The 26,511-nt window shown below is 39.5% G+C and overlaps 1 protein-coding gene across 1 annotated transcript in view; it reads left to right on the plus strand.

Moving 5' to 3' along the window:
* LOC128744086 (uncharacterized) overlaps positions 1–26,511 on the plus strand; it is a 219,769-nt gene that overhangs the window by 81,873 nt on the left and 111,385 nt on the right. Inside the window, exon 2 of the mRNA XM_053840860.1 lies at positions 11,468–12,545. Within this exon, the coding sequence (XP_053696835.1) occupies positions 12,465–12,545 (81 nt within the window). The 5' untranslated portion in view covers positions 11,468–12,464. The remainder of the gene's footprint in view (positions 1–11,467; positions 12,546–26,511) is intronic.

A 26,511-nucleotide genomic window follows, 5' to 3' on the forward strand; every position in this document is an offset into this window, starting at 1 on the left:
TTTACGCGAAGGATACGTCCCGCGTAAATCAAAACCGCGTAAATTCCGAAATTCCCGTAAAAAACCGCGTAAATTCCGAAAATCGCGTAAAAAAACGCGTAAACTCCGAAATTCACGCAAAAACAACGTAAATTCCGAAATTCGTGTAAAAAAACCGCGTAAATTCCGAAATTCGCGCAAAAAAACCAAAATTTCGCGTAAAACAAATTTCAACATTACGCGAAAAAACAGACGTTTTGAGCACATCCGCGTAAATTCCGAAAATCGCGTAAAAAACCTTGTAAATTCCGAAATTCGCGTAAAAATAGTCGCGTAAAAAAAACGTGTAAAAAGCGACTTCATTGTACAGACAAATATTGCCTTATAGCAGCAAATTTGGTAAAAGTCGTGTATGAAACATTTGTAGTGCTGAATGTAAACTACAATTTTTCTGAATTGAGTACTCCATTATTTTTTCTATTTAATGGGAAATTAGCAGTCGTCGGAGAGCTCAATTTTGAATGCAGTTGTTGGGCCCAAAAGCGGGGTTCTGTTTATGGAAATGTATTCTTTGCATTCTTCTTGCCAATCTGAACACATCGAATATATTTTCATGAACAGAATTTTTGTTACGAAAATTGATGGACAAGACACAAACACGTATCACTCTTACGGTGGCACGAAAGTAAGAAAAAGTGAGATTTTTTTTTCCAAACCTAAAAACTTCTTTTGAAATTTTCAGAATCGATAACGACTAATTTCACCTGAAGCTGTAATAATGTTCTAACCAGTGTTTAGAAATCTCATATTCAATTTATGCAATGCCTGAATTGATGCCATAAACTGCCCATTCTTTCCTGTTTCTAGTATAGATGAAATGAATTCAGCATTGTCAATCTGAAACCAACGATTCGAGCGAATCACTTGCGTTCATATTCATGCTGTTCTCTACATTCATTTATTCTCGACAATAGTGAAAGAAATCAAATGTGAATCATTAATTCATTCATAAACGTAAAAAAATACTCCGAAGTTTTAATTAATTTCCTCCAGCTATCTTTGGTTGATTTTAAAAAGCAGGCAGTTTAAAAAACTAAACTTAGAGATCTAAAATATCAGTCAACAGCAAGAAAATTGACTGACAGGTTAGTCGAGCAATCATTCAGCACTACAATTCATGAATGAATTGTTTTGAAGCGTAACAAACTGAGAAACACATACACTGTCAGCTGTTCAGTGGTCATGTTCATGGGCTGACACAAAAGAATACCACCAGGGGCAAAACTGTATGTGCTGAATGCGTTTTGTATTCGTCAATTTTTTCAGCACTGGTTGTAACTTTATCGTTAGTGAAAGTTATAAAAATGTTCATAAAAACTAGTGACTAATCCTACGATAAAAATGCAGTTATAATTCTGACAGCAACTACTGCCATTTTTCGATTAAACTTTTCTCGTTCGGCACCAATCCGCTCAATCCGATCCGAATAATTGAATTATTTTATTTGAAGAACTGCTCAACACACCTATCGCTGGCTGGTCTTCTTCTGCCCTGGCAGCATTCAACAAGTCAACAATGTTCATACGGTGCGCCGCAACAAAAGTCGCATCATTGATTTCCTAATGACAGATAATAACAGCAATTTAGCTGTATAGGGAGTTTATGGAGCGCAGCAGAATAATTTTATGATTTATTAGCTTCTGTACTACCTCTGCCTGCCGTCAAGAATGCCACGACCGGGTGTGCAAAAAGAACCTTTCAAGGAAAATAAATAAAAACAAAAAAAATCTCTAACAACACTTCGCTTCAGTGACCCACAGAATTCGCGACGCTTGAGAGTAGCCTGCAGTAGCATTTCTCCGTTTTCCCGACTGGGTCATTGATCTGCGCGGTGTGATGTGCCTGCCTGCTGCTAACTTGGTATGTTGCCGGTTGTTGCTGTGAACTACTTCTATTTCCTTCGTGCTACACACTCCGCCGGACGGTAATGTTGATAAGAAGCGTCTTCCAAGTGGGGAACTTCCACACCAGTAATCGCTTCTATTAAGTTGACGACCGTCGTCAGTCATTTTTGTTCGAAACCGTACGGTCGGTCGGTTCAATGAACGTTAGGAAACCAGCAGAGGGAAACAACAGCTGTTCGACGAGTAATTGAATTAGGAGAGAAGAATTTTAATTCCTCGTAAAACCCTTCACGTTCGGCTGTCTCCTTCTTCTATTTGCACTAATTTTTACCACAATAAAATTTATGCCAAGCGATTTTGGAGCAGCAAAGCAAGCCATACATATAGTCATCGCGCGTCTCAGTTCAAGCGAATCCAAACTCGAAAATAATCCTTTGCATATATTTCACCAATGAAGCATGAAAAGCAAAACAACATTGAAAATTATTGCTGCAACTGCAATAGTACACGTACTCAGAACGGGGTTGATGATCTCCAACTGTAATATTTTTCAGGCGACGTTAATAAATTCGATATTTTAAATTCTTCGCCAAACCTAAGCTGCCAAGTATAAATATCGTCTAATCCACGGTTGCTGCCGCTTTGCGGTAAGATACCACTCTCGGAAGATTTTATCCTACCAGCAAATTTATGTGTATCCTTCTCGTACGCGAAGATGGTGTTGTTCTCTCCTAGAATATTTGCTTATACACGGTGAAAAGTCTGTAAATTGTTTACAATTCTTTAAAACGGTAATTTTTAACAATAAAAGAAAAAGTTTTTTTTACTGTGCACAACCTTATCCAAAGTTATCGTTAGAAAGAGCAAATGCATTGTCCAACGCTGCGAAAAATAACTATCGTCGGATGCAGATCGCCAATAAATTGTAAAACTTAACTAAGATGTTGCACAAGTTTCCTCCTATGTATGCGCAACCAGAGAGGAGAAAAGATAAACAAATGCAAATGGCAGTTGCACTATCCGGACGATTGGGTGAAATTATTGCACGAGCCAAGCGACAAGCGGTTACTGGCGGCTTGGCTTAGCTACCCCGATAGTGTTATGGTTGGGAGACAATCTAGCTCTATCTAGGCAGGTAAGGATGTGGGAAAATACGAGTGAACTGTGCACAGTTTGTCTGCCACACGGGTGACGCTATTTGCACTTCGTCAGTATATACTAGCAACAAATAATGAGGAAAGTTTTCCATTTTGGCTTTCTGCACTTTCTGCGTGTATGCTATCTGACTAAGGATATACAAGTAAATCGCTGCATATAAATATCAGTCGTAAACGATAATCTCCTAGCGAAATGGTGTCAACCAGTGTTTGTGGTTGCTTTATGCTAGGTTATTTACTAGTTGACAGCTGTTTTGTTTTGAGTTAAAGTTCGAGCTTATGGTGGAAAATGATATTCGTTGCTAAGTCCCCTTAGACTTTACTAATATTAACTTGGTTTATAGTTTTGTTTCTTTCATTTTCTTTAATTTTTACCAGAAGGCCTCCCCTTTTTATATTTTCAGTAGAAAACTGTTTTTTTACAAAACAATTAAAATTTACAATGTATAATTTAGTTTTTGAGAAAAACAAAAAGCAAACCCATGGGTATAAACGTCTTGTTGAGAACTTGACCCTTCTTTATCGACAGACTTCGCAACCGGCTATTAGAGTACAGGACAGTTACGGGGCTAGTGCAACGATCTTACTGACTATCTAGCAGCATCGCCTAGCCGAGATTCGAACATACGACGACTGGCTTGTTAGACCAGCATCGTACCTCGAAACCAACTAAGCGGGGTTTTTGAGATACAATATTTGAAAAAAGAAAATTTCAAGAATTAATTTTCCGACTTTTTTATCATATTTGGTCCCCATGAATAATGTTGTGTAAAACTTTTTCTATGTAATTTTTTTCCTGGACCATGAGACCAGTAGACCATGATTTTTTTTTTAATTATTGCTTTCATTAATAAGTCCATGAACCATTTAGGCCTGCGGAAATTTTTGAAAGTCTGAGACCCTTCAGCCCATCTTGTTTAATAACTTTGAAAACTTCATTTCTCAGTTTTCACTACTACTTTCACTATTTAGTTCTTACTTCGTACAAATCACTTCTCACTACTGAGCTTTTCTCAAATTTCACTTCTCACTATTCTATTCTCACTTTTCGTTACTCACTTCTCTTTACTCACTTCTCACAACTCGCTTTTAACTATCAGTTTCTCACTACTTACTTCCCAGTCCCACTACTTACTTCGCTACTCACTTCATATTAGGTCCTCACAATTTACTTCTGGCTACAGCGAATTGTTCAAAATATCGTTCAAAATGGACTGAAGGGTCCAAGAATTTCATAAAATTTGGTACGCGGACTAAAGAATGAACACAATGTTTAAAAAATTGAGGATTCCTAATTCCAGTGACAACTTTCCAAGGGAAATTTTCCAATTGTCTATTAAATGGCCTAGTTCAAAATTTTGAAACTTTTGAACCAAGCATCGTAGAACAATTTTTTTCTCAATGAAAATGTAAGAAAAAGTTTTCACAAAATTTCCTCAGGTGACGGAAATTTTCAAAGAATGAAATTTTTTACATTTTTTTATAGTCTTTTAGTGTTGAAATTTCACGGCAGATGTTTTTACGCGCCGGAGTTATAGCCAAAAAGAATTAATTTTGCTGAAAATCACTTGTTTTAAAAATGCATGTCTCAAGAAACAAGCATCATAAACCAAAAATATTGCATGAAATGTAGTCAAATTTTCTCAGCAATCCATAAAAATATCAGATGACACGTATACGGAGAGAGATAGACTTGGAAGTATAAAACCAAATTCGTTATTAGATTATCTAATAGCGAGAAGGGGCAAGGTTACTGAGTCTGCTATGACAAACGAGTCGTCGCGCGTTCGAATCTTAATAGGATAGTGGATATATAGCACTATTTATTGTGACAGGTGGATTTGAAATATAATTGCCTTTCAACTAACATACGAACAATGAGTTAAAGTTATGACAGTAAAAATATCATTAATTAAAGCAACATATTAAACGCCCGAAACCTATTTTCGACAGTCGCTAATTCTTCATCACTTCGAAAATCACTTCACTTCACATCACTTTCTATATCATGTCACATGCATGAATATTCCGTCAACCTCTTTTTCATAAAAGACATCAGCAGTTTTGAATAAATTCTTTCAGTATATGGATACAATCGAGCGAAAGATAGGGTTGCTCATTTTTTCATAACTGTTCACTTTCAGGACATCAAATTGTATTAGGTTTATCGGGGGTAGATTTAGTCGGAGGCTGATATAATCGGAACCATACTGTATTTCCCAAGCACAGATATCAAATTAGTATAAGTCTGAGCGTTGTTCTGAATCTTAAGCCTGTTGGGACGAGGGGGCTTCGTCACTTGTTTTTTTTTATAGAAATAAAGGAAAAATGTAATGAGAACAACTGAATGCAAGTGTAAAAACTGAAATTGGTACTGCTTGTGGTACGGAAACATCATTATCGCTACTACTTATTTCGACCAATCACCGAGCGTGGATTAGTGGATTAGTTAGACAATGCTTAACATTTTTCAATTATTCAAAAGTTTGTTAGAGAAATATGTAAGGGGCCATCCATATACCACGTGGACAGCTTAGAGGGGGGTGGGGGGCATGAAAATGTCCACGCTTGTCCACGGAAGGGGGGGAGGGGGTATGTAAAATGTCCACGTGGACAAGTTTTTTTCCTACAAAAAATAGAAATTAGAAACAGCAACGTTGAATAGTACATATTTATTAGCATTGACCATTGACCAGTGATTGTTTTTGAGCTTAAATAAAGTTTTATCTTCTGAGGCATATGTTGACCTAAACACTTGAACCAAGAATTACGAGGGTTCATATCTGGCATAAATTTTATCTAAAAGATTAAGCCTACGTTAGTACACATAGCTGTTGATTACGGAGCCTGACATTTGATGTAATGCAGTAATAAAGATATTATTATTGTTTTACAAAAGGGTGCAATTTTGAAAATGATAAGTGTAACGGAAGAATCCACGAATATTCACAAATCACGTGACTCATTTATCATTTAGGTCGCGCTTGCACCAAAGGTGGATTGTATTTTGCTTCAAAATCAAATGCAAGGGCATCCATGGGTAACGTATTTCCAAAAGGATTCACCTCCAGAAAATTTAATGAATCACATCGCATCGCAAAGGTCTTGTGTTGTGTTGAAGTAGACGGCCAAGCTGAGGTGCTTTGGTTAAACAAAGATACTCTGGACAGAGATGAATCGTCAAGCGAAAGTTAAGCTGAAACGGACTTTCTTGCAGTCGATAATAATTTGCAGTAGACAGAATCACAAGAATTAAGGTTCTAACACCTTGCATACCGATTTTAATACGCTGCGGAAAATTAACGGAAAATCCATGGAAAAACTCAAATTTCCGCAACGACTGAAAACTGCATTGTGTCGGGGCCTTTGGACTGTAGTTTCCTTTCACGTAAGCTTCTTCAATAAATACTGCATAAATCAAGTTGAACACAAAATTTAGCACAATGCATTTCTGTTTTGTTAAATTTGACATAAGAAAAAAAAATATCCACGTGGTCAAACAAGGGAGGGGGGTGGGGGTTGAGCCAATGACCACGCTTGTCCACGGAGGGGGACGGGGGGGTTGAAAATTGGTATTTTTCTGTCCACGTGGTATCTGGATGGCCCCTAATTTACTGTATTGTATCGGATTCTTAGAAACATTTCCAATCGGTTGATACCAACATTTCTAGAATCTATCACTTTTCGTTGCCTGTTCCGTTTCCGTGGGGCGCACTTTACCCAGTCTAGAAATCGAAAACATAGTCTTGTGTCAAAAAATGCAGTGCAGGCTATGCAGAAAACATGAGGACAATATCACAATGGATTCATACAGGAATAAAAACCTAATAGCGACCGGCAATAGTTTAGTTAGTAAAACAGTCGGGTACTAACCAAAGATCGTGGGTGTGAACCCCACCTGCCACCACCCCGATATATTTTTAGTCTATATCGAAATTTCCCAGTTCACAAAATTAGTCATATTTCGCACCAGACACTTACTCACTTTCCAAAATATTGGAAGTTTTCCATAATGGTACATCACTCCACACTAAAAAGTCGGAGAAACCTACACTCAGCATCATGGAAATTTTTAAAATTATTTTTTCTTGGTCGCCAACTCCTGGTGTTTTGGTAGTAGAAAATATCACGATGGTATTATTTTTCGTTTCGGAGCTATGGTCAAAAAACTAACGAATAACAACAGTGATTGACATAACTCAGGAATGAAAAATAATGCTATCGTAAAATTTTCAACACGTTAAGCAAAAAAGTTCTTTAAATAATTTCAAGGGACGTTTTGCCTTCGCCTACTTTTTTCTGTTAATATTGTTCCTGGATTGCTGAGAAAATTTACTTTCATTTTTATGAAAAAAAGGAAAGCCTTTTTAGTTATACGCGCTTTTAAGGCTTGAACCTTCTCTATCGACAGACTTCGCAGTGGATATAAGCGTCAGGATGATATTAATAACTGTCAGTAAAGTAAATGGTCACAAAATTAGGCGCTTGCATAAATTATTGCATAATTTTTTAGTGTAAAAGGCATTATATGTGTCTTGAATTAGCCCATTTCAAATCTTTCTGCCTTTACTTTAATTACCAGTCGCAATCGTTGTTAAAAAGCATTATAACTAGCTGGCACGCACGATATCCTGAGGCATTTCATCCTAAATCTTTTTCCAAACGTTGCTTGAAAGTATCCACAGTCAATCCTTTGGTGCTTCGTAGTTTGCCCAGCATGTAACCCCATGCATAGAAGTTAAGGGGAGTTAAATCTGGTGAGAAGCTACTACAAGCTACTCTTTCGAAGAAATAAAAACCGGCAAATTTTTTTCACGCCACGTTTATGTAGCTTTCGCCTGGTGAGACGGTGCAGAATCTTGTTGGAAGCAATATGGTGCATTCTTGTAGCGTTTTTTGACGATGGTTCTTCAAAACAAACATTGAAAAGAGCCAAAACATAGCGTGTGCAATCCAGGATAATTATGTATAATTGGTAGCTGATTGGAACAACACTGAATTCACAAAGCTGATAAAATAACGGCATGCCGGAATTTAAAAATTCATCGATTTTGTTCAAAGTTTGTGCCTTTATTCCTTTTCGGAAAATTTTAGACCCGTCTTGTTTTGTTTGGCGTTTGAGAAAACCCCTCTTGAGTTAAAATAAGGCTTATACAAATTTGAAAAAAAGTTTATGTCCTGGTCTCAAAATATTGTTGAAGGGGGGGGCAAGAAAAAAATAATAATATTAAACCTTCAATAACCAAACAACAGAGAAGAAACCAGCGTTTATTTTTCCATATTTATTAAAATTTTAATACAAATATTTTGTACAGTAGTTAAATTTTAGTTCAACCCTTTCAAACTTCAAAAATTTTCGACCCAAGCACATCCTGTAAGTAAGCATCCTGGTAGAGATGAAGCAGTTTGATAATAGTGGAGTGCCACAGGATCACCTTAGAGAGCAACAAACGTATAACTTGATCTTAATTTTGTTTTGAACCTCCGTATCACTTGGTTAGTTACCTTGCTTTTTTAATAATCGAAATCCGTGTCACTTACTAGTTCAGAACTCGGTAACCACGACATAGTATCGTAATCTAACCATAGTGTGAAAATGGCAGTTTAGGTCCCTACCACTTTATTACTTGGAACACTTATGCTGTGCTATCGACATGTTTTAAGAAAACAAATCTCTGAAGCTATTCACGTTTCTTGGTCAACCTTTTAGTCATGAATATCAGCCCGAGCAAAGTTTTAGAGCAAATTTAAAACAAAATTTGATATCTTGATGTAACGGATTTTGAATACTCGGTGTGATTTCATTTTGGTCGACTTAGCGGTTAAAATATCAAAAATGATTGCAAAAATTCCAAGCCGTGAAATTAAATTGAATACTACTTTTGTTATCAAAAATATCAAACGGAATACTTATCTTGCACAATATTAATAGGAAAGCAGAATTAGTTGTCATTTTACTATTATATCATCATCATTTTGCTATCATCATATAATTTGAACCAACCATTTAACTAGAGAAAAAATTATATGAAAATAGATTAATTTAAATATTGAAGGTTTATTTACACATTAAATAGAATCTGTCAACAAATTTTCTTTCAATAAAAATGAAAACAAAATGATAGCAAAGTCTGATACATCATAAGTGCCATTTTGAGTTGGTAACAAAACATGTTTTCTAGTTGATATCAACAGCAGAATATGTAATAATTTTGATAAACTTTTGTTGTCAATCCTTGCTCAGGAGGCCTCTCCTTTGTCTATTAAGGATGCACACCGTTTCGAAAATTTCAAGGTTCGAACAGTTCAGTGACATCCTGCATGCTGCATGCATCCAATGAATGGTAAAAACTGTATCGTTGAGTACCTTCAAAATTACGGTAGTTACTTGGACATTACGGAGTAAAACGACCAATTTTGAGCCCCGAAAACCCGAAAAATTGTGTTTCTATTTTTATCTTATCTAGTACCTTTGAGGGAAAAAATAATCCCACTGCAATTCAAAAATCGGAATATCTCCGTCAAAAGCGGTACCAAATTTCACTAATATATTGTTTAATTGATTGTTGCTTTCATCTAATTCTTTTAAAACATGGTAAATTAAAATGGAATCAAGCCGAAAGTCTGATTGCAAGGACACCAATTTTCGACGTCGGGACCTTAAAGATTAAGCACAATAGTTGCCTATGACTTGCAGCAGAATCAGAAAGCTTAGTTGGTGAAAGAAAGTTGATCGAGACTAACGAGATAACTATAACTTTGCACATATTGGATAATTTAGAGATGTAAACTCATTGAACTGTGAAAAAATCCGCTTGTCACTAAAAAATGCAGCAGACTAATATGACACTTTATTTTTTTGCCCCTTCACATTTCGAAAATTTTCAAAGGGGGGGGGTGACATAAACTTTTTTTCAAATTTGTATCAGCCTAATGTTTAAAATCATAATTTTGGTAATTTTTGTCTTTAGTGTTTGTTTTATCCGAATTGAAGGTAAATGAGATTTTTTATATTTTTTTCTCAACAGCTATTTTTATATAACATACCAAAAATTCAAAAAGGGGTAATTCTTAGTTTTTGAATTACAATTTTTTAAAGTATCAAAAAAATAGAAATATTCGCTAAGAAAAACGCCATGTGTCTCCAAAATACCCATTCAAAGGAAAGCTATAATAATTCAAAAGTTTCCAATAGAGTAATTTTAGTTTTCACAAAATGGCAAGCTGCTGTAAGTCGTTGTCCTGCATCAATAATTTATCAGTTGATGATTGCACAGTCCACAGGGGTTACTTAATTATTCGTCTCTGGTCAGACACAACGTCAATGCTAAAACACGTCCGTCACATGATATGATCGTTGCTAGCTTTGTATGTATAAGGAATTTCGTTCATTTAATTACTATTCTTAGAAACTACCGAATGACCTGCAAAACGCATTCACTATCACAACGTGGAGGTCTCTATTGTCCACTGTCCACTGTCGATCAGCCGATTTGATAACATTGTTGTTAATATAAAAGAGGGTAAATGGCACACCGAATGAACGGTTATTCCTTTTATTTTCGTTCACTTCGCAATTCGTAGGTGGGAACGTTTCGAACGTTATCCAACTAGATTGGAATTGAATCACAAAGATAACAGGCAACAGTTTTTCGCTAAATACCTAAGTCAGCCAATCGTTACTCATTGATGATTGGAGGTTGGAAACTACTGGTTTTATTGTGAACCGTGACAGTCATCAAACCGTTGCGCTACATTATGCTGGATAGCTCAATTTCAAAGATGATTTTCACTCCTTTCTCATCGTTATTGTGATTAGAGAGAAAAAAAACTAGGCTGGCCAATCATTACTTTCCTGCTGATGGCATATTCATCATCTTTTTGGTCCACTGAGGAAATGACTTGAACTTTTTTGTATCAAAATTTTCCGTTGCTGCCTTGCGACGGTTGCGAAACTGATTATTGTCAACGATCCGAATGGTTTCGCAATGTTCGACGGACGGGGAGTATTTTATGCGTAACATTAGATCATAACCCCATTTTATGTCACAATCACAACCAAATTTTTATTACGTATAGAACCCTTTTCTACATCCGGAAACAAGCGTGGGTGTACCGCAGTCATTCTAACAGATTTAAATTCGACAGTCCCGCACAAACGAATTACGGCCAGCAGTATAATTTTTCGTAACTTCTATGTAGAATGTAGAATAAAACAACCATTCCTATTCCTTCTCAATTCTTCCGATTGCTTCAAATCCTAAGCAAATGTTTGCGATTTTAAGAAATCAACTCCTCCTCCCTCTATGCCTCTGTAAAACCCAAAGAACGCAACCGTCGTCCGTCCGTTCCAAAGGTTCCCATAGCTAACAGAGTGTATTGAATAACATTTGATCTTCCAATTTGCTTTTCTTTCTTCTATTTCAGAATCGGACCCAAGAAACGGTTGACAAGCAAAACCTGATCACGTCCGGATCACAAAACCGGTGTATTTTCAATTCGCAGTAGCAGCCAGTCAGCCAGCACAAGCAGCAGATCACCACTCCGACGACGTGTCTCGCGCAGTCAATCGGTGATTCTCGTCGGGAATAGAGGCAGCAAAACAGAAGTTTTGCGGTGCAGTGAGTGAGTGAGTGTTGCGTTAGAGGCCTTCGTCGTAACGTACGTACCGCTAGCCAGTTTTTTCGTTCATTTCCTGTGAAACTTCGAAATCGAGTGCGCGCGGGGTCTGTGCCTCACTTCGTCGCCACACACAAATGGGTAAAACCTACCGTCCCACTTGGAAAAGGTGACAGCGCGCGATCGAGCCGCTCATCCGAACGACGACGTGTTGATTCGCCGGCGTAGTTTTGGGAGGCGCCCGTTGCCTCTGGCTATGGTGGAAACAATGTAAACAGAACAACCAGTGCAGTGGTGAACGAATAATTTTTGCTTTTTCTTTTCCGTTGCTTGATCGCTGCGAAACACGAAGCAAAATGAATGCATAAATTGGCCGTAATGGCACTAGCCGCGAAGAAGTGCGATACAACTTGAAATTTAAATTTTCGCGACTCCCTGGGTGAATCCGTTTGTGTCTTCTTTTCGCCTGACGGAAACCCAACACGCGATAAAAGCCGGTGTGGAAAAAGGAAAAAATTAGCGGAAAATGTTACTCTACTTTTAGGCCGGCCGCTGTATATGGATGTGCATTATTGTGCCGACCGTTGGAAGTTTTGTGCGAGCGAGATTGTGCTTGCCGAGTAAGAGTAAGATAGTGAGAAGAATGCGCTCTGGCAGTGAGAGCGGAGGTGACCGAGAGCTTTAAAACGAAGAGAAAACTGACCGTGTGAGAGAAGTTACTGCTTCGGGCGGTCTGTGGTGAATATCAAGGCACGCAAACTGAGCGTGGTGAATAAGCGTACAAGCTAAGCCACCGACGACTACGATGAATCCGTACGCCGAGCATAACGTCATCCGAGCGCCATCTCTGAAGCGAGGAAAGAACGACGAAGGACTTAACAATCGGGTAAGTGCAAGCTCCTTAGCTAAGTCGATGCTTTTAAGCTGGTTTTGTTTACTCGCCTTTAAGCTGAAAACACATTCGCATAGGGGTTTAATGCCAGGTAGTAGTATACGCATGAGTTTCTTGTTGAAGAACTCCATGTTACACAAAATATTAATGTGTTTTGTATAACATGAAATCGTTCGTATTCGAATGTGTTGAAAACCAGCAGTCAATCAAAATTTTATATCACTTTCACCATCTACCACGAGTCAGAATTAAATGAGCTGCAATTCAATAGAAACCTTCTCTGTATCATTCTTCTAATGAGCTTTGCGAATTCGTATCTGCTTTAGTAGTGTACGACCTTCTCTTTTTTTCTTTTTTTTTACTCTGTAATGTATTGGGTTAAGATTTGATACCACAACAGCAGCATTAATGAGTGGATTTTTACATACCATTACCTACTTAATAATCCATTCACTTTTCTTTCGCTGCCGCACGACTCGAGTGCAGAGTTTAATTAATTGAACGAAGTACATATGCTGCTTTGTGGCGGTTGAATGTTTCGCTTCAGTTAGTGTATTGGTGAATCTGAGCTGAGCTGCACGAAACCCATCACTTTGGTTTTGGTGCGGGTTTCATTTCGTAGCGTACGATCCTAGCTGCTGCACTTGTTTCTTTCTGTTTCTATTTGGTGGGCGGATTGGACCATTCATCAGCTGGACGGAGATATGTGATGGTAATTTGAACGGTTCATGCATTCGTTTCCGTAAAACGACTGCTGAATGTTATTTTGCGGATGTTGCTTAAAATGTTTTTTGAAATTTTTTGTACAGAATTAGACAAACTTTAACATAACTAATGACCAATGGCACACTTGTTACTCTCATGATTTCTAGAGTCCCAGCAATTCCATGCAAAACAGTACAACTGACGTTTTAAAACCGATTTTTTCAAATTCTGTGAGATATTAAAAATGTCCATCTCCTTAACAGGTGATAACAAAACGCCATTCATCTCCATTGCATTATCAAAACATTAGCAAAGCAAAGCCTAGGTGCTACATTCCGTTATCGAAACTTGACCTTCTGTTTTTATAAGACAGACTTCGCAGTCAGCTGTTAGAGTACAGGACAATTGCAGGGTCAGTTGCTACGATCCTATTGACTCTAACAGCCTCTCCCAGCCGAGATTCGAACATACGACGACTGGCTTTATTATTCTTAACATTATTTCTTTAAAAAATTGTATCTTAAAAAGCAAATAGAGTATGTTGCTGCTTCGTCGTAATTGCATATTCCCGTCCTACTTACTTACTTACTTAGGTGGCTTGCCGTCCTAAGACAAAGCCTGTTGAACAAAATTTCTCCATGTAACTCGGTTGAGGGCTACCGCTCTCCAATTCCTCGGACACCGAGTACTCTCCGCCAGTTCTCGCTCCACCTGGTCTAACCATCTTGCTCGCTGCGCTCCTGGTCGTCTTGTTCCTACCGGATTTGAGGCGAACACCATCTTTGCAGGGCAGTAGTCCGGCATTCTTGCAACATGCCCTGCCCACCGCATCCGTCCAGCTTTAGCCACCTTCTGGATACTGGGTTCGCCATAGAGCTGTGCGAGTTCATGGTTCATCCTCCGCCTCCATACTCCGTTCTCCTGTACGCCGCCGAAGATCGTTCTTAGCACTCGTCGTTCGAAAACTCCGAGCACTCGCAGGTCCTCCTCGAGCATTGTCCATGTTTCATGCCCGTAGAGAACAACCGGTCTAATAAGCGTCTTGTACAGGGTGCACTTTGTACGGGGACTTAGTCTGCTCGACCGCAATTGCTTGTGGAGCCCATAGTAAGCACGACTTCCGCTGATAATACGCCTCCGAATCTCACGGCTGGTATCATTGTCCGCCGTTACCAGTGAGCCAAGGTAGACAAATTCATCGACTACCTCAAACTCATCGCCGTCGATCAATATACTACTGCCCAAGCGGTGTCGTTCGGCCTCGGTTCCGCTGGCCAGCATGTACTTTGTTTTAGACTTATTTACCTTTAACCCAATCTTTTCTGCTTCGCGCTTTAGTCTGGTGTACTGTTAAGCCACCGCCACAGATGTTCTGCCGATAATATCCATGTCATCGGCAAAGCAGACGAATTGACTAGATTTGTTGAATATCGTGCCCCGCGTGTTGATATCCGCTCGGTTCATAACACCTTGTAGCGCTATGTTGAACAGCAGGCATGAAAGACCATCACCTTGACGAAGCCCTCTGTGTGATTCGAATGAACTTGACAATCCACCCGAAATCCGAACACAGCACTGCGTACCATCCATCGTAGATTTAATCAGTTTGATGAGCTTCCTGGGGAAGCTGTTCTCGTCCATGATTTTCCATAGCTCTTTCCGGTCGATGGTATCATATGCGGCTTTGAAGTCAACGAATAAATGATGCGTGGGAACTCTGTATTCACGGCCCTTTTGGAGGATTTGCCGCAGTGTAAATATTTGATCCGTTGTAGACCGACCTTCGACGAAGCCGGCTTGATAAGTTCCCACAAATCTATTCGCAATTGGTGATAGACGGCGGAAAATGATTTGGGACAGCACTTTATAAGCGGCATTGAGAACGGTGATCGCTCGATAGTTCTCACAGTCCAACTTGTCGCCCTTTTTGTAGATCGGGCAGATAACCCCATCTTTCCACTCCTCCGGTGGCTGTTCCGTATCCCAAATTCTAACAATTAGTCGGTGTAGACAAACGGCCAGCTTTTCTGGTCCCATTTCAATAAGCTCCGCTCCGATGCCATCTTTTCCAGCTGACTTGTTGTTCTTTAGCTGCATGATGGCCTCCTTAACTTCGCCTATCGTTGGGGCTGACACCTCTTCCCCGTTTGCTGCACCGTCGAAATCGCTTTCCCCGCCGCCATGGTTTTCCGCCTGGGCGCCATTCAGGTGTTCGTCGAAGTGCTGCTTCCACCTATCGGTCACCTCACGATCGTCCGTCAGAATACTGCCAGTCTTATCCCGACACATTTCGGCTCGCGACACAAAGCCTTTGCGGGATCCGTTCAGTTTCTGGTAGAACTTCCGCGTTTCCTGAGAACGATGCAGCCGCTCCAACTATTCCCGTCCTATCCAACGCAAATTATTAAAAATATCAGCAATTTTTATGACACACAATGCAAAATTAGTTATTCCCTAATATTTTAGTTTGTTGACTATCATACGCGATCAATCAAAGTGAGCTGAGTTCTATTTAAATGCTTTTTTTCATTAAAGAATTCCTAGCACCCAAATTTCCTACGTTTTTTCGTGCGACGAAGAAGAATATGTCTACTAATCGTTTCAATTTCCGTCGTTTATAAAATGAAATTATCTCACGCAACGCATTGTCGTTATTTTGCAGCCAGGAAAACTTGCATGCACCTCCACGACATCTCTATCTTGGTCTACAGAGTTTGATAGTACCCCCATTAAGTTAGACGCCTCAGTATTGTACCCCAAACAACAATAGCGTCGCATTGATTTTCTATGGAGTGATTTCCCGCCCAGTATTGTTGACGTTTCAGATTCAGTCACAGAAAAATGGCGATGTGCCGGGGGGTCGCTTGCATGACCAGCAGAAATGTTGCAGAATAACATCTGTCATGCCGTCCTACACAAATACATGCGCGCTAGCTTCGTAAACATTGTGCTTTTAGTTCGGACGATGAAAAAATTTGATGGACGGATTTTAAAACGGTACGACGAATTTTAGAAATGAAGTCAGTTGCAATAATATGCTTTACTAATCGCTTTTTAGTGAATTGAAAGTGCACGGATCCGAAGGTAAATGTGTTTGAGTCAAATCAATGCAAGAACTTTTATGGTATTCATTAAATCCACCTAAAAATGATGAAAATTAGAGTGGCTTTCCTTACTACGACGGGAATTAGAAATAAACCCTAATTATAAATCTCAGCTTTTTTCAAAAATATCAAAAATGGGGATGTCTTTGGACCGTAAAGCGTAAAAACATGGAAAAACAAATATTTTTGATGTTTTCGCATTGGCAAAAAAATGTAGGCTTTAAGCCAATATTTTTTTTGGAATGTTCATCGTGGTAAAAATGAGCAAAAATGATGATCATTAAACCCGTAGTACTTCATTACATAGAATTGCTAATCTATAAAATAATAATTTTTATACATATTTGTATTTGAAATTTGAATGAGGGGTTCTCCTTAGATTTTTTTGGAAACGCTGTATTGTGGCAAAGTACGAACCTATTATTAAATTTTAGTTTTTTGAGAGAGTCAATAAAGATACCGGATCGTTACCGTTTCTACCTTCCTACTTTTCAAGGAACTTTATGGAGGCGTATTCTACATTACATAATGTGAGCGACTGTATAAAACCTATTTTATTTTTTGTTCGAATTATTTTTGACCATCTTAGTAAAATCTCAAATATGAGTAAACGAGACCTTTTACCCTTCATAGTAGTAGAATTAAATGGAAAATCTCTCGTTTTTTTCATTTTATTTGTTCATCTAATCGAGATGACCCCAGTATATAAAGCGTCTCCATCGTTTCCAACAAAAAGGGGACGCGTGGTTATTTTCCAATTTGCAATACAGAATTACAGCAATTCACCCAAATGGCCGATGAGTGATGTTGTCCTACACTTTCTCATGCCTTCTGTAGTCATTTGAAGGTCATTTTCTTGCATCTTTATTTTTTGTTGCATTGGGTTAAAAGTCGCAATTCAAATTGTTTGCTTTTTGTGATCAGCGGTTTTTCGTGAACGGTTCTACGCAACACTTTTACGAAACAAGACATTAATTTAATTTTGACGAGGCTAAAATAGTTGAAAAGATTTCCAAACATAACGGCAGACTGATTGCTGCAACTTTTTATATTAATGTGTGACCGATTCTTGTCGCTTGCTCTGGTACATCACACGAGGTAAGCCAGCGAACATCATTATTCAAACGCTAGTTGAGCTACTGCCAACATCTTTTGCCTGGGCAAACGAAAATCACCCTCGACTCATGCACGTTAGCAGTTCCCGGTCGGTCGTGTTCATCGGCTGCTGCGGAAAGGAAAGTATGCTGAGCGTGCTGTGATGAAATATCTGACTGCTGAAGTTCTGGAATTGGCAGGAAATATGCTGCACGCGACAACAAAACGACCAGAAGCATCCCACGTCACTTGCAGCTGGCCACTTGGAGTGGTATTTCATCGTGATTCAGGACCATACACGAATGGCTTCGTTGATCGCCTAGCTGCTGAGGCTTTCCGGCTGGTCCGTTGCAACAAGCTGTGCCTGGTTTGCGGTTATCGGTATTCCAATTTACCGAACAGAGAATTATGTTAAGTGCGTTAGTGCAAGTTTATTGCAAGCTGGAGTTATGATAATCAAACAATCGGTCCTTTTAAGGGCCACAGAACGATTGAAGAGTTTATTATATTTTCTTGCCCAGTGAATACCATAATAGCACAGGCCATGTTACTCAATGGCACCACCCATCGAGTACAGCATAAAACACCGAACTGGGTGGACATTGTCAACGATTATACCTCTTGGGCTGCCGCTCTCCAGTCGCCCCTAACACCTGTTGCTCTAGCATCCACGTCAACGGCACTAATATAACGGGTACGGGGTCTGGCTTGAAGTCGTCAGTAACCGTATCAGTAACCGTAACCGAGTAACATAACGTAATAAAACAATTAAAAACCTTGCAGAGTGAGAGAGGAAGAAAAGAAAATAGAAAGAAAGATTAGAAATTTATAAAGAGAGAGAGGCAAAAAGAGGAAGAAAAAAAGATAAGAGGGAAAAGAAAACGAAAGAAAAAGAGAGATGGAGAGTGTAAGAGAGATGGAGAGTGTAAGAAAGATAGAGAGTGAAAGAGAGAGAGATTACTGTTGGGAGTACAAATTAATTCGGCCCCTTTTGTGCTCAAAAACTCATTTACACAGAAGTAGATTTTTACGCGGTTTGTTTTTTATGCAAATTTTAGAATTTACTAGTGGTTTTTACGCGAATTTCTAATTTTAGGCGAATTGTGGAATTTATGCGACTTTCGGAATTTGTGCTCACGGATGTGCTCTACGGATTTATTTTTACGGGTAGTTTTGGAATCCACGAGGTATTATACGTGTTTTTTTGGAATTTACGTGGTTTTGATTTACACGGAACGTATTCTTCGCGTAAAAAGCGACTTGAGTGTATTTCAAAATCAAAACAAATCTAGAACTTAATTAGTATTACCATTTCTCGCAACAACCGCTAATCAGAAGGAACAACATGCTTTTGCGATATGAGGCCACGCGTTGTCTTGAACTAAAATAATTTCATCATGTCTTTTCGCGTATTCTGGCCATTTTTCTCGTGATGCACTATTAAAACAAATCAATCGCTGCCAATGATTCAGCAAGCTCCCGTTGCGATTAATCTGAATCTTTTTCGAGACTCCAACTTTTTTTTTCGAACCCACAACACCCGCCAAGGCATGTGGCTCGCTGGTGCTAATGTACCTTTGAACCACAGAGAGGTAGATACGTCGCTCGCTTAATAAAGGGGGTTGTGCACTCTCCTTTTGTCCAGCGCCTCTGTGGTTCAAAGGTACATTAGTACCAGCGAGTCACATGCCCTGGCGGGTGTTGTAGGTTCCGCTTATAATCTCGACCCATGAACCTTCCAGCATTTGACAAAAGGTAGGCGTCACAACGACTACTTTGTTAAGTGTAGTTACTAATAACTCACCCCCCTCTCTCTCACCTTTTCGCTCTTTCATCTTCACTCCAAAAATTTTCATTACTTTTTTCTACCGCCCCTTCATCAATTGTAAAAGAACTACCGTTTCAAAAATCTTAATTGTATATGCTATGCCTGACCTCATTTCAAGGTCAAGACAAAAACACGTGGTTGGTCTATGAAGATTATTGACTAAGGTCTAGCCCCCCTGAAACCACTGTCATGCGAAACATTCAGGACAGCACAATTTGGACTGTCAATATAATAAGGCATATGTATTTCTTATAATTTTTCATGCAGGTATGTCTCGATGTAAGATGATTTCTTATTTCTTACATCTCAAAATATTGTCTTATATCGAAATTGTCTTCGGTTCGAATTGCGTTTTTCCTTATTTTTCACATTGGCTATTATTCTCGAATGATTTTCAGAAATAACTCTAAATATTGAAGATACAACAAAGCAAAGTCCTGGCGCTACATTCCGTTTCCGGAGTTTGATTCTGATTTTTTGTTCGACATGCTCGACAGCTCTACAGTGTTAAAGTAGAGGGCAATTGCGGGCTCCTCTAGCAGTCACTAAAAGTCTTCTTTCGGTAGAGAGGGAAGTTTACTGCTGACCAAGCGGTCGCTCAGTCATCTTCAATCATCCAGAGAGTAAGGGCCAGCCTTTTCCGTGAAACTCGTTTTCGTTTCTCTTGCAAGGCGCATGTAATGCACCACTCCTTGGGGCAAAGAATTGCGATTGAGTTTTGTAGCTTGGCAATTCTGCAAAGGAAACTTTCTCTATGATACAGGAAACCTTTGGTGATGACAGTGGCAGATGGACTTCTCTCATTGTAATGTTCCGGTAGCATGTTTAGATCATTGTTATAATGTTTTGACTCAAAGGCTGTATTACATCCGCGGTACTGGAAAGTAATAACATTGTAAAAATTGCCCATCGTGCTCTTCAGAATTAAAGAGAGCAGAACAACTATAAAGTACAAGTCAACTATAAAGTTAATAACAACTATAAAGTTGTCGAAAGCAGACTAGATAGCTTAAAAATGCTTGGAGCTCATTTTAATGCTTTGTACTCACTGCTTTGTTTTGTTTCAAACAATGTTTAAAGTCATTTGTCAAAATAAATGTTACCGAGTATTCCCCCTTTTGTATATTTCTATATATGTGATACTTGTTTTTTTATATTTCATTTTTCGTTGACGGCTTAAAAGTCAGCTTGATCAAAATTGAAACTTTTTTCTCTCCCAAACAAATTATACAAAAGTCACAAAATTTTCTACTTTGTTTCCACTTCATTGAGGAAATTACAATGTCATAAAATACAACGCACGCATCAATAAACACACTCGTACTATTCGCGAAGGCACCATTCGCACCAATTGGCGAAACTATATACAGCTGATTATTTTATTTTCCAAAATCTCTCTTCAAATCTCGATTGCCAAAAACTGTCAGCTGTGTGAGCAGCAGCAGTGCCCCATTGGAGAGCAATAAAAATACGCTCCATCTATTTTAGCCATAATTACAATCGCACTGCTCGGTTGGCTGACTGACTAGCTGGGTAGTGGTAGGTAACCATTTTTTACGCTCATCATAAAGTTTCGCTTGCCCCGGCAGTCCAATCTCCTGTGTGGTAGGTTCGTATAGTCGAAAGGGTTGCCGCTTTTCCGTTTATTTATTTTCTGCCCGATTCATCCGCAGTGGAGGAACTAATTTGCAGCAGTCAGTATTCCCTTTTACCACGCTGGCCGTCGAAGCTTACGACTGTTTTCCCCCCGTTTCGTTCACAAAAACAGTTCATAATAATACTTGCTCCGTACTATGGTTGCTTGTCTGTCGTCAGCACTGGCCTGCCAGCAGGAAACAGTGTGAAAAATTGGCCAGAATTGGCTACTCTTAATTGGCTTAGACTTTCGGTTCCCCGATTTATTACAGGGAAAGAAAATTATTTTCTATTTTTAATCCTTTTAATTGTTTTGTTGCAAGTGGGAATCAAATTGTATCAAAACTTAAAAATGAAATAGTGAATAAAAATAATTGGAAACATTTCGAAGTTCACTTCTCTAGCTGACTACAACATTCTGCGTAAAAAGCATTTCCGGCCACCAGCTACTTACTTGCATCCCACCGTGCGCCGATTGGTTATCGTTCGGCTACACTGTGCTGCCATTGCTTAGCTGGCACCAGTCCCAGCCCAGTACCGTACCGAGGAGCGGAGTTTCCTCCGAGCTGTCGCCGGTGATTGCAGAGTTCCTGCACGCGCGCATCGCTGATTTTCTCTCTCGGGCTTGCGTTTTCAGCTTGTTTTCGTCCAAATTTCGTCGCGATCACAACAAAACATCGGAACTTTGGATGGTTTGCTGCCTGCCTGCTCGGCTGCTCGGTCGGGAGACTCGGACGGGCCGGTCATTCGTCGTTTGTGAAAGTGGAAATTTCGTAGTTGCGATCCTGCCGTTGCATTCGCGAGAACGAAAAAGTGACTCAATGTCAACCGTCGTCGAATGCGCGTGTTGATGCGTCTGGGACTGTTGTCTTTTTCCGCGGTTCCGCAATTTAATGACGCAATTAAGGCCGGAGACATACGATGCGGTTCAAATCGTGGAAATACTTTGTGAAGTTTTTTTTGAATGTGTTTGAATTGCTAAAGTGATGGCTGTCAGTTTGGCCGGACTCGTGATGGTACGGTAGTTAAAAATAAAGCTGTTCTAATTAATTACCGGCAAAGTGTTCATAGCTGGGTGCCGATGTTATCACTCGTGTGCGAGATGTGTTGTAGTTGGAAATGTTATGTGTGAGATTAGATCTTTTGGCGGACATGTGAGTACAGCTCCGTCCGTCTGTCCGGATGTATTAGTGTGGAAATAATGACGTGGCACAGTTTCACCCGTATTGAAACATATTTTTATGAAAAATCTGGTACGGGTAGTGTACAGTAATACGGATCTAAATCTCGCGCAGATCTGATAAGAAACCCCAACCAAGAAAATCATGTTGTTTTATTCATATTCAGTTATTACTTAGTTGTTAGATGCATATAAAAGGCCAGTTTACAGCTTACGGGAGCAATCCAATGAAAATTACAGCTGACGCGGTAAACTAATGAAGCTTCATTTGCAAATGCAAATGGAAATTTGATTACTGCCATGGACTACATACGCTGTGAACAAGTAAGTTGAAGCTCAAAAATAATACGTATAATCGTATCGTTTGTAGCTCAGTCATTTTTGTCGCAGATATGGTTTTACTGCCCCCACCTACTGCTTGAATTGGTTTCTAATTGTTTAATTACCATTTTAATCTAATCATTTCAACTACACCATGAACAACCTTAAAACATCAGGTACCGCTTCCCAAACTTATTTTTCCGTCGCAGAAGTGCTCATCGTTACCGCTGCTTACCGCTGGTGAAGAATCGCTTTTTTATTTGTTTTCCTAATAGCGGAACCCATTTTTAACGAGAAGTGAATTGGAGTAGTAAGTTCGCTTCAATTTATGTATTGCTAAGATTATGTGCTCCGCTTTGCCATTCACACATTCGTTTACTTTGCCGTTTTTCGCGGTTTCAATAACCGAGTAAGGGTAAATAAATAATCATATTAAATCATTCAGTCCCGCTGAAGTAACGGAAGCAAAGAGATGATCAATTGTAGTAATTGATGAAATAATTTACTTGACTCGAGAGTCAAGAGGCGGACAACTGTTGAATTTCAAGTCTGCTAATAGAGTCGGAAAAACTGAAATCGAACAGGGCTATCTCGTGTATCAAATCTCGAGGGTTTGGATTACCACAATTTTCCCCTTACAACAGTACTTGATCTAATTTTTGTGTAAGTTTTCATTACACTTTCAAGCTGAACACTTGCATTCCTTCCATTAACGTTTTATGTTTATATTTATGTAGCCACATATTTGTAACAAATGAGAAATCATATTTTATTGCATTTGCCACGATCGCTGGTATGCCTTTCATAAAATTACAAAGTTCAACTATTCAGTTGAAAATGGCTGAAATCGCCAACTGGCAGGTAATAAAATAGTCCGTAAGCTCTGAGGTATTCAAATGTTTTTGTATCTAGTGCAATTTTTTATTTTCTTTGTAAATTTTATTTCATTCCGAGCATTAGAAAGGAATAAATAATCGTCTGTACTGGTCCGATCCAGTGTGTATTGTGAGAATTGTTCAAAATATAGGTAGATCGGTTCCAGAATTCCAGAAAAGAGTGAAAGTAATATTTTAAAAATACTCTCTTTTCTCAGGAAACTCCAAAAAAAATTTTCGGTTTACTCGAACACAGCTTATTCCAGACGAAAATCAAAATTAACCATCGCAAGATAAATATTTTTGTAAGAAAATACAAACCAATTTTCTAAATAATCCAGAAAAAAATATTATGTCAAACTGGCTAAACTGGAGAACTTGGGGTTAGCTCTGTCCTTGATGGTTTAGATTTTTTTGCTCTCGGTGAAGTTGGAAAAAGATCAATCTGCATATTCCACATTCCACATGCGTGTTCCACAAGGCAGTAATCTTGGACCACTGCTCTTCATGCTGTTTGTTGACGACATTTCGCTTTTTCTTCCAAATGACTGCCGCATGCTTTTTGCTAACGATATCAAACTGTCCAAAACTGTCAGGAATACTATAGACTGTGTTGAGCTCCAACGCTTAGTTGAAGTTTTTATTCAGTGGTGCTTCTGTAAGTTAGTGACAGTTAGCATAAAGAAGTGCTGTGTGATTTCATTTCATTGAAAGCTTAACTTAGTTACTTTCAACTATACCATGATCGCTTAGTAACTAGAGTACGTGGTTCGTGATTTGAGTGTAACGCTGGATACTTCACTTATACTTAGGCCTCACTACAGTGAAATAATCGCCAAGCTAGTCGACTATACTTCTTTCAATAGCTGTGAAAAATGTTGTGAATAACTTTACTTTCAGAAAATTGACTGACGTCTTATGACAAGGCCTGCGCAGTATAATCTCTCCATCTATTTCGGTTCATGGTCGGTGGTCTCCAGTTTCGCGGGCACCCAGTGCTCGCCAGATCTCGCTCCACCTGGTCTTGGCACCTCGCTCGCTCGTCGTCTTGTTCCTAGTTGTCCGGCATTCTAGCAACATGTCCTGCCCAACGTATCCGTCCAACTTGACCAACTTTCTGAATACTGGGTTCGCAGTAGACACGTGCGAGCTCGTGGTTCATCCTTCGCTTCCATACACCGTTCTCTTGCACTCCGCCAAAGATGGTTCTCAGCACCCGCCGTTCGAAAACTCCGAGTGCTTGTAGGTCCTCTTCTAGCGGTGTCCACGTTTCGTGCCCGTACAGGACAACCGGTCTAATTAGCGTTTTATACAGTGTGCACTTTGTACGGGGACTCAGATTGTTCGACCGCAAGTGTTTGTGGAGTCCGTAGTAGGCCCGACTTCCGCTGATAATACGCCTTTTAATCTCAAGGCTGGTATTGTTGTCCTCTGTCGCCAGTGAGCCAAGGTATAGGAACTCGCCGACTACCTCGAACACATCCCCGTCGATTACTACGGTACTGCCCAGGGGGAGCCTGTCGCGCTCGGTCCCGCCCGCCAGCATATACTTTGTTTTAGACGTATTTATCTTCAATCCAATCTTCTCTGCTTCGCGTTTTAATCTGGTGTACTGATCTTCCATCGCCTCAAATGTTCTGCCGACAGCATCCACGTCGTCAGCAAAGCAGATAAATTGACTGGACTTATTGAAAATCGTACCCCGCATTTCGATCCCTCTCGTCTTATAACACCTTCAAGCGCAATGTTGAATAGCAGGCAGGAAAGACCATCTCCTTGTCGAAGTCCCCTGCGAGATTCGAATGGGTTCGACAGTCCACCCGAGATTCTCACACAACACTGGATCCCATCCATCGTAGCCATGATAAGCTTACCCGGAAAGCCGTTTTTGTCCAAAATTTTCGATAGCTCTTGTCGGTTTACACTATCATATGCGGCTTTGAAATCGATGAACAGGTGATACGTGGGGACTCGAAATTCGTGGCACATCTGGAGGATTTGTCGCAGGGTCAAGATTTGGTCCGTTGTAGACCGATCCTCCATGAAGCCGGCCTGGTAACTTCCCACAAATATATTGGCTTTTGGCGATAGTCGATGAAAGATGACTTGGGACAGCAATTTGTAAGCGGCATTCAGGATAGTGATCGCTCGGTAGTTTTCACAATCCAGCTTATCGCCTTTCACTGCAATAGTTTCATGCAATGAGTTTTAAGCTATGTAAATATTGGCAGGAATGTTTTTGAATCCACTCTATACGAAGGAATTCATACCGCGGATTTCTAACATCACAGCTTGTCTTGAGAATGTAGGTGAACCAAGGAACAGTTATGAAGCAAATTTTTTTGCCAATTTTGAAGTTTCCAGCAGCCGATAAATTTTGTTAATGGTTTGTTAGGTATATAGTGCAATCAGACACCATTTGGCTGTAAAATACAACGTATGAAATCCGTAACAGTATCACTGCGTTGAAGTAATATACTGTTAATACGATAGTTAAAAACCAATGGTTGTTTTTTCACGGTAAAAACTAATAATAAATTCATTTGAGGCTAAATGGTTTGATGTCGATACGATCAAATGCTGCTTTGAAATCAATAAGAATGACACCGATCTGGCTACCCTGTTCTATAAAGTAGAGACATAGCGAGATAAATTGCAGCAAGTTGAGCCGCTACTCCTCGTTTACCTCTGGAACTAAAACTCTGCCCAAAACAGTCGGCAACATATTCGTTCAAACACGGCAAGGGTACGTATGTCTTCCATAAGCTAAGTTACTCTATCAAGTTCGTAGAGGACTACCGGTCTGATTAGCCTTTTGTATATCTTCAGCTTTATGTGGCGTATGGTCCTTAATCGAAGCACCTTGCGAAGGGAAAACTAGGATCAACTTCCGGCCTGAATGCGTCGTTGCATCTCCTTACTCATATTATTGTCAGCAGGAACAGAAGATCGCAAATATATGAACTCATATATTTCCTACTTCCAGTTCATCGCCGTCAATAGGTACTGTCCGTGGGAGGCGAACGATGTTTTCTCTGGAGTATCGCCCTACTATATATTTAGTTTTTCGTGCATTCATTTGTAACTCAATCCTCTTATCCTCTGACTAGTCTGGCGTAGATCACCTTCGCCATCCCAAGATTTCTAGTTATAATGTCAACGTTGTCTGCGAGGGCTAGGATTTGACTACTTTTGGTGAAAATCATTCCTCCCGTTT

Source organism: Sabethes cyaneus, chromosome 3 (genome assembly GCF_943734655.1).
Source record: "Sabethes cyaneus chromosome 3, idSabCyanKW18_F2, whole genome shotgun sequence".
NCBI classification, from domain to species: domain Eukaryota; kingdom Metazoa; phylum Arthropoda; class Insecta; order Diptera; family Culicidae; genus Sabethes; species Sabethes cyaneus.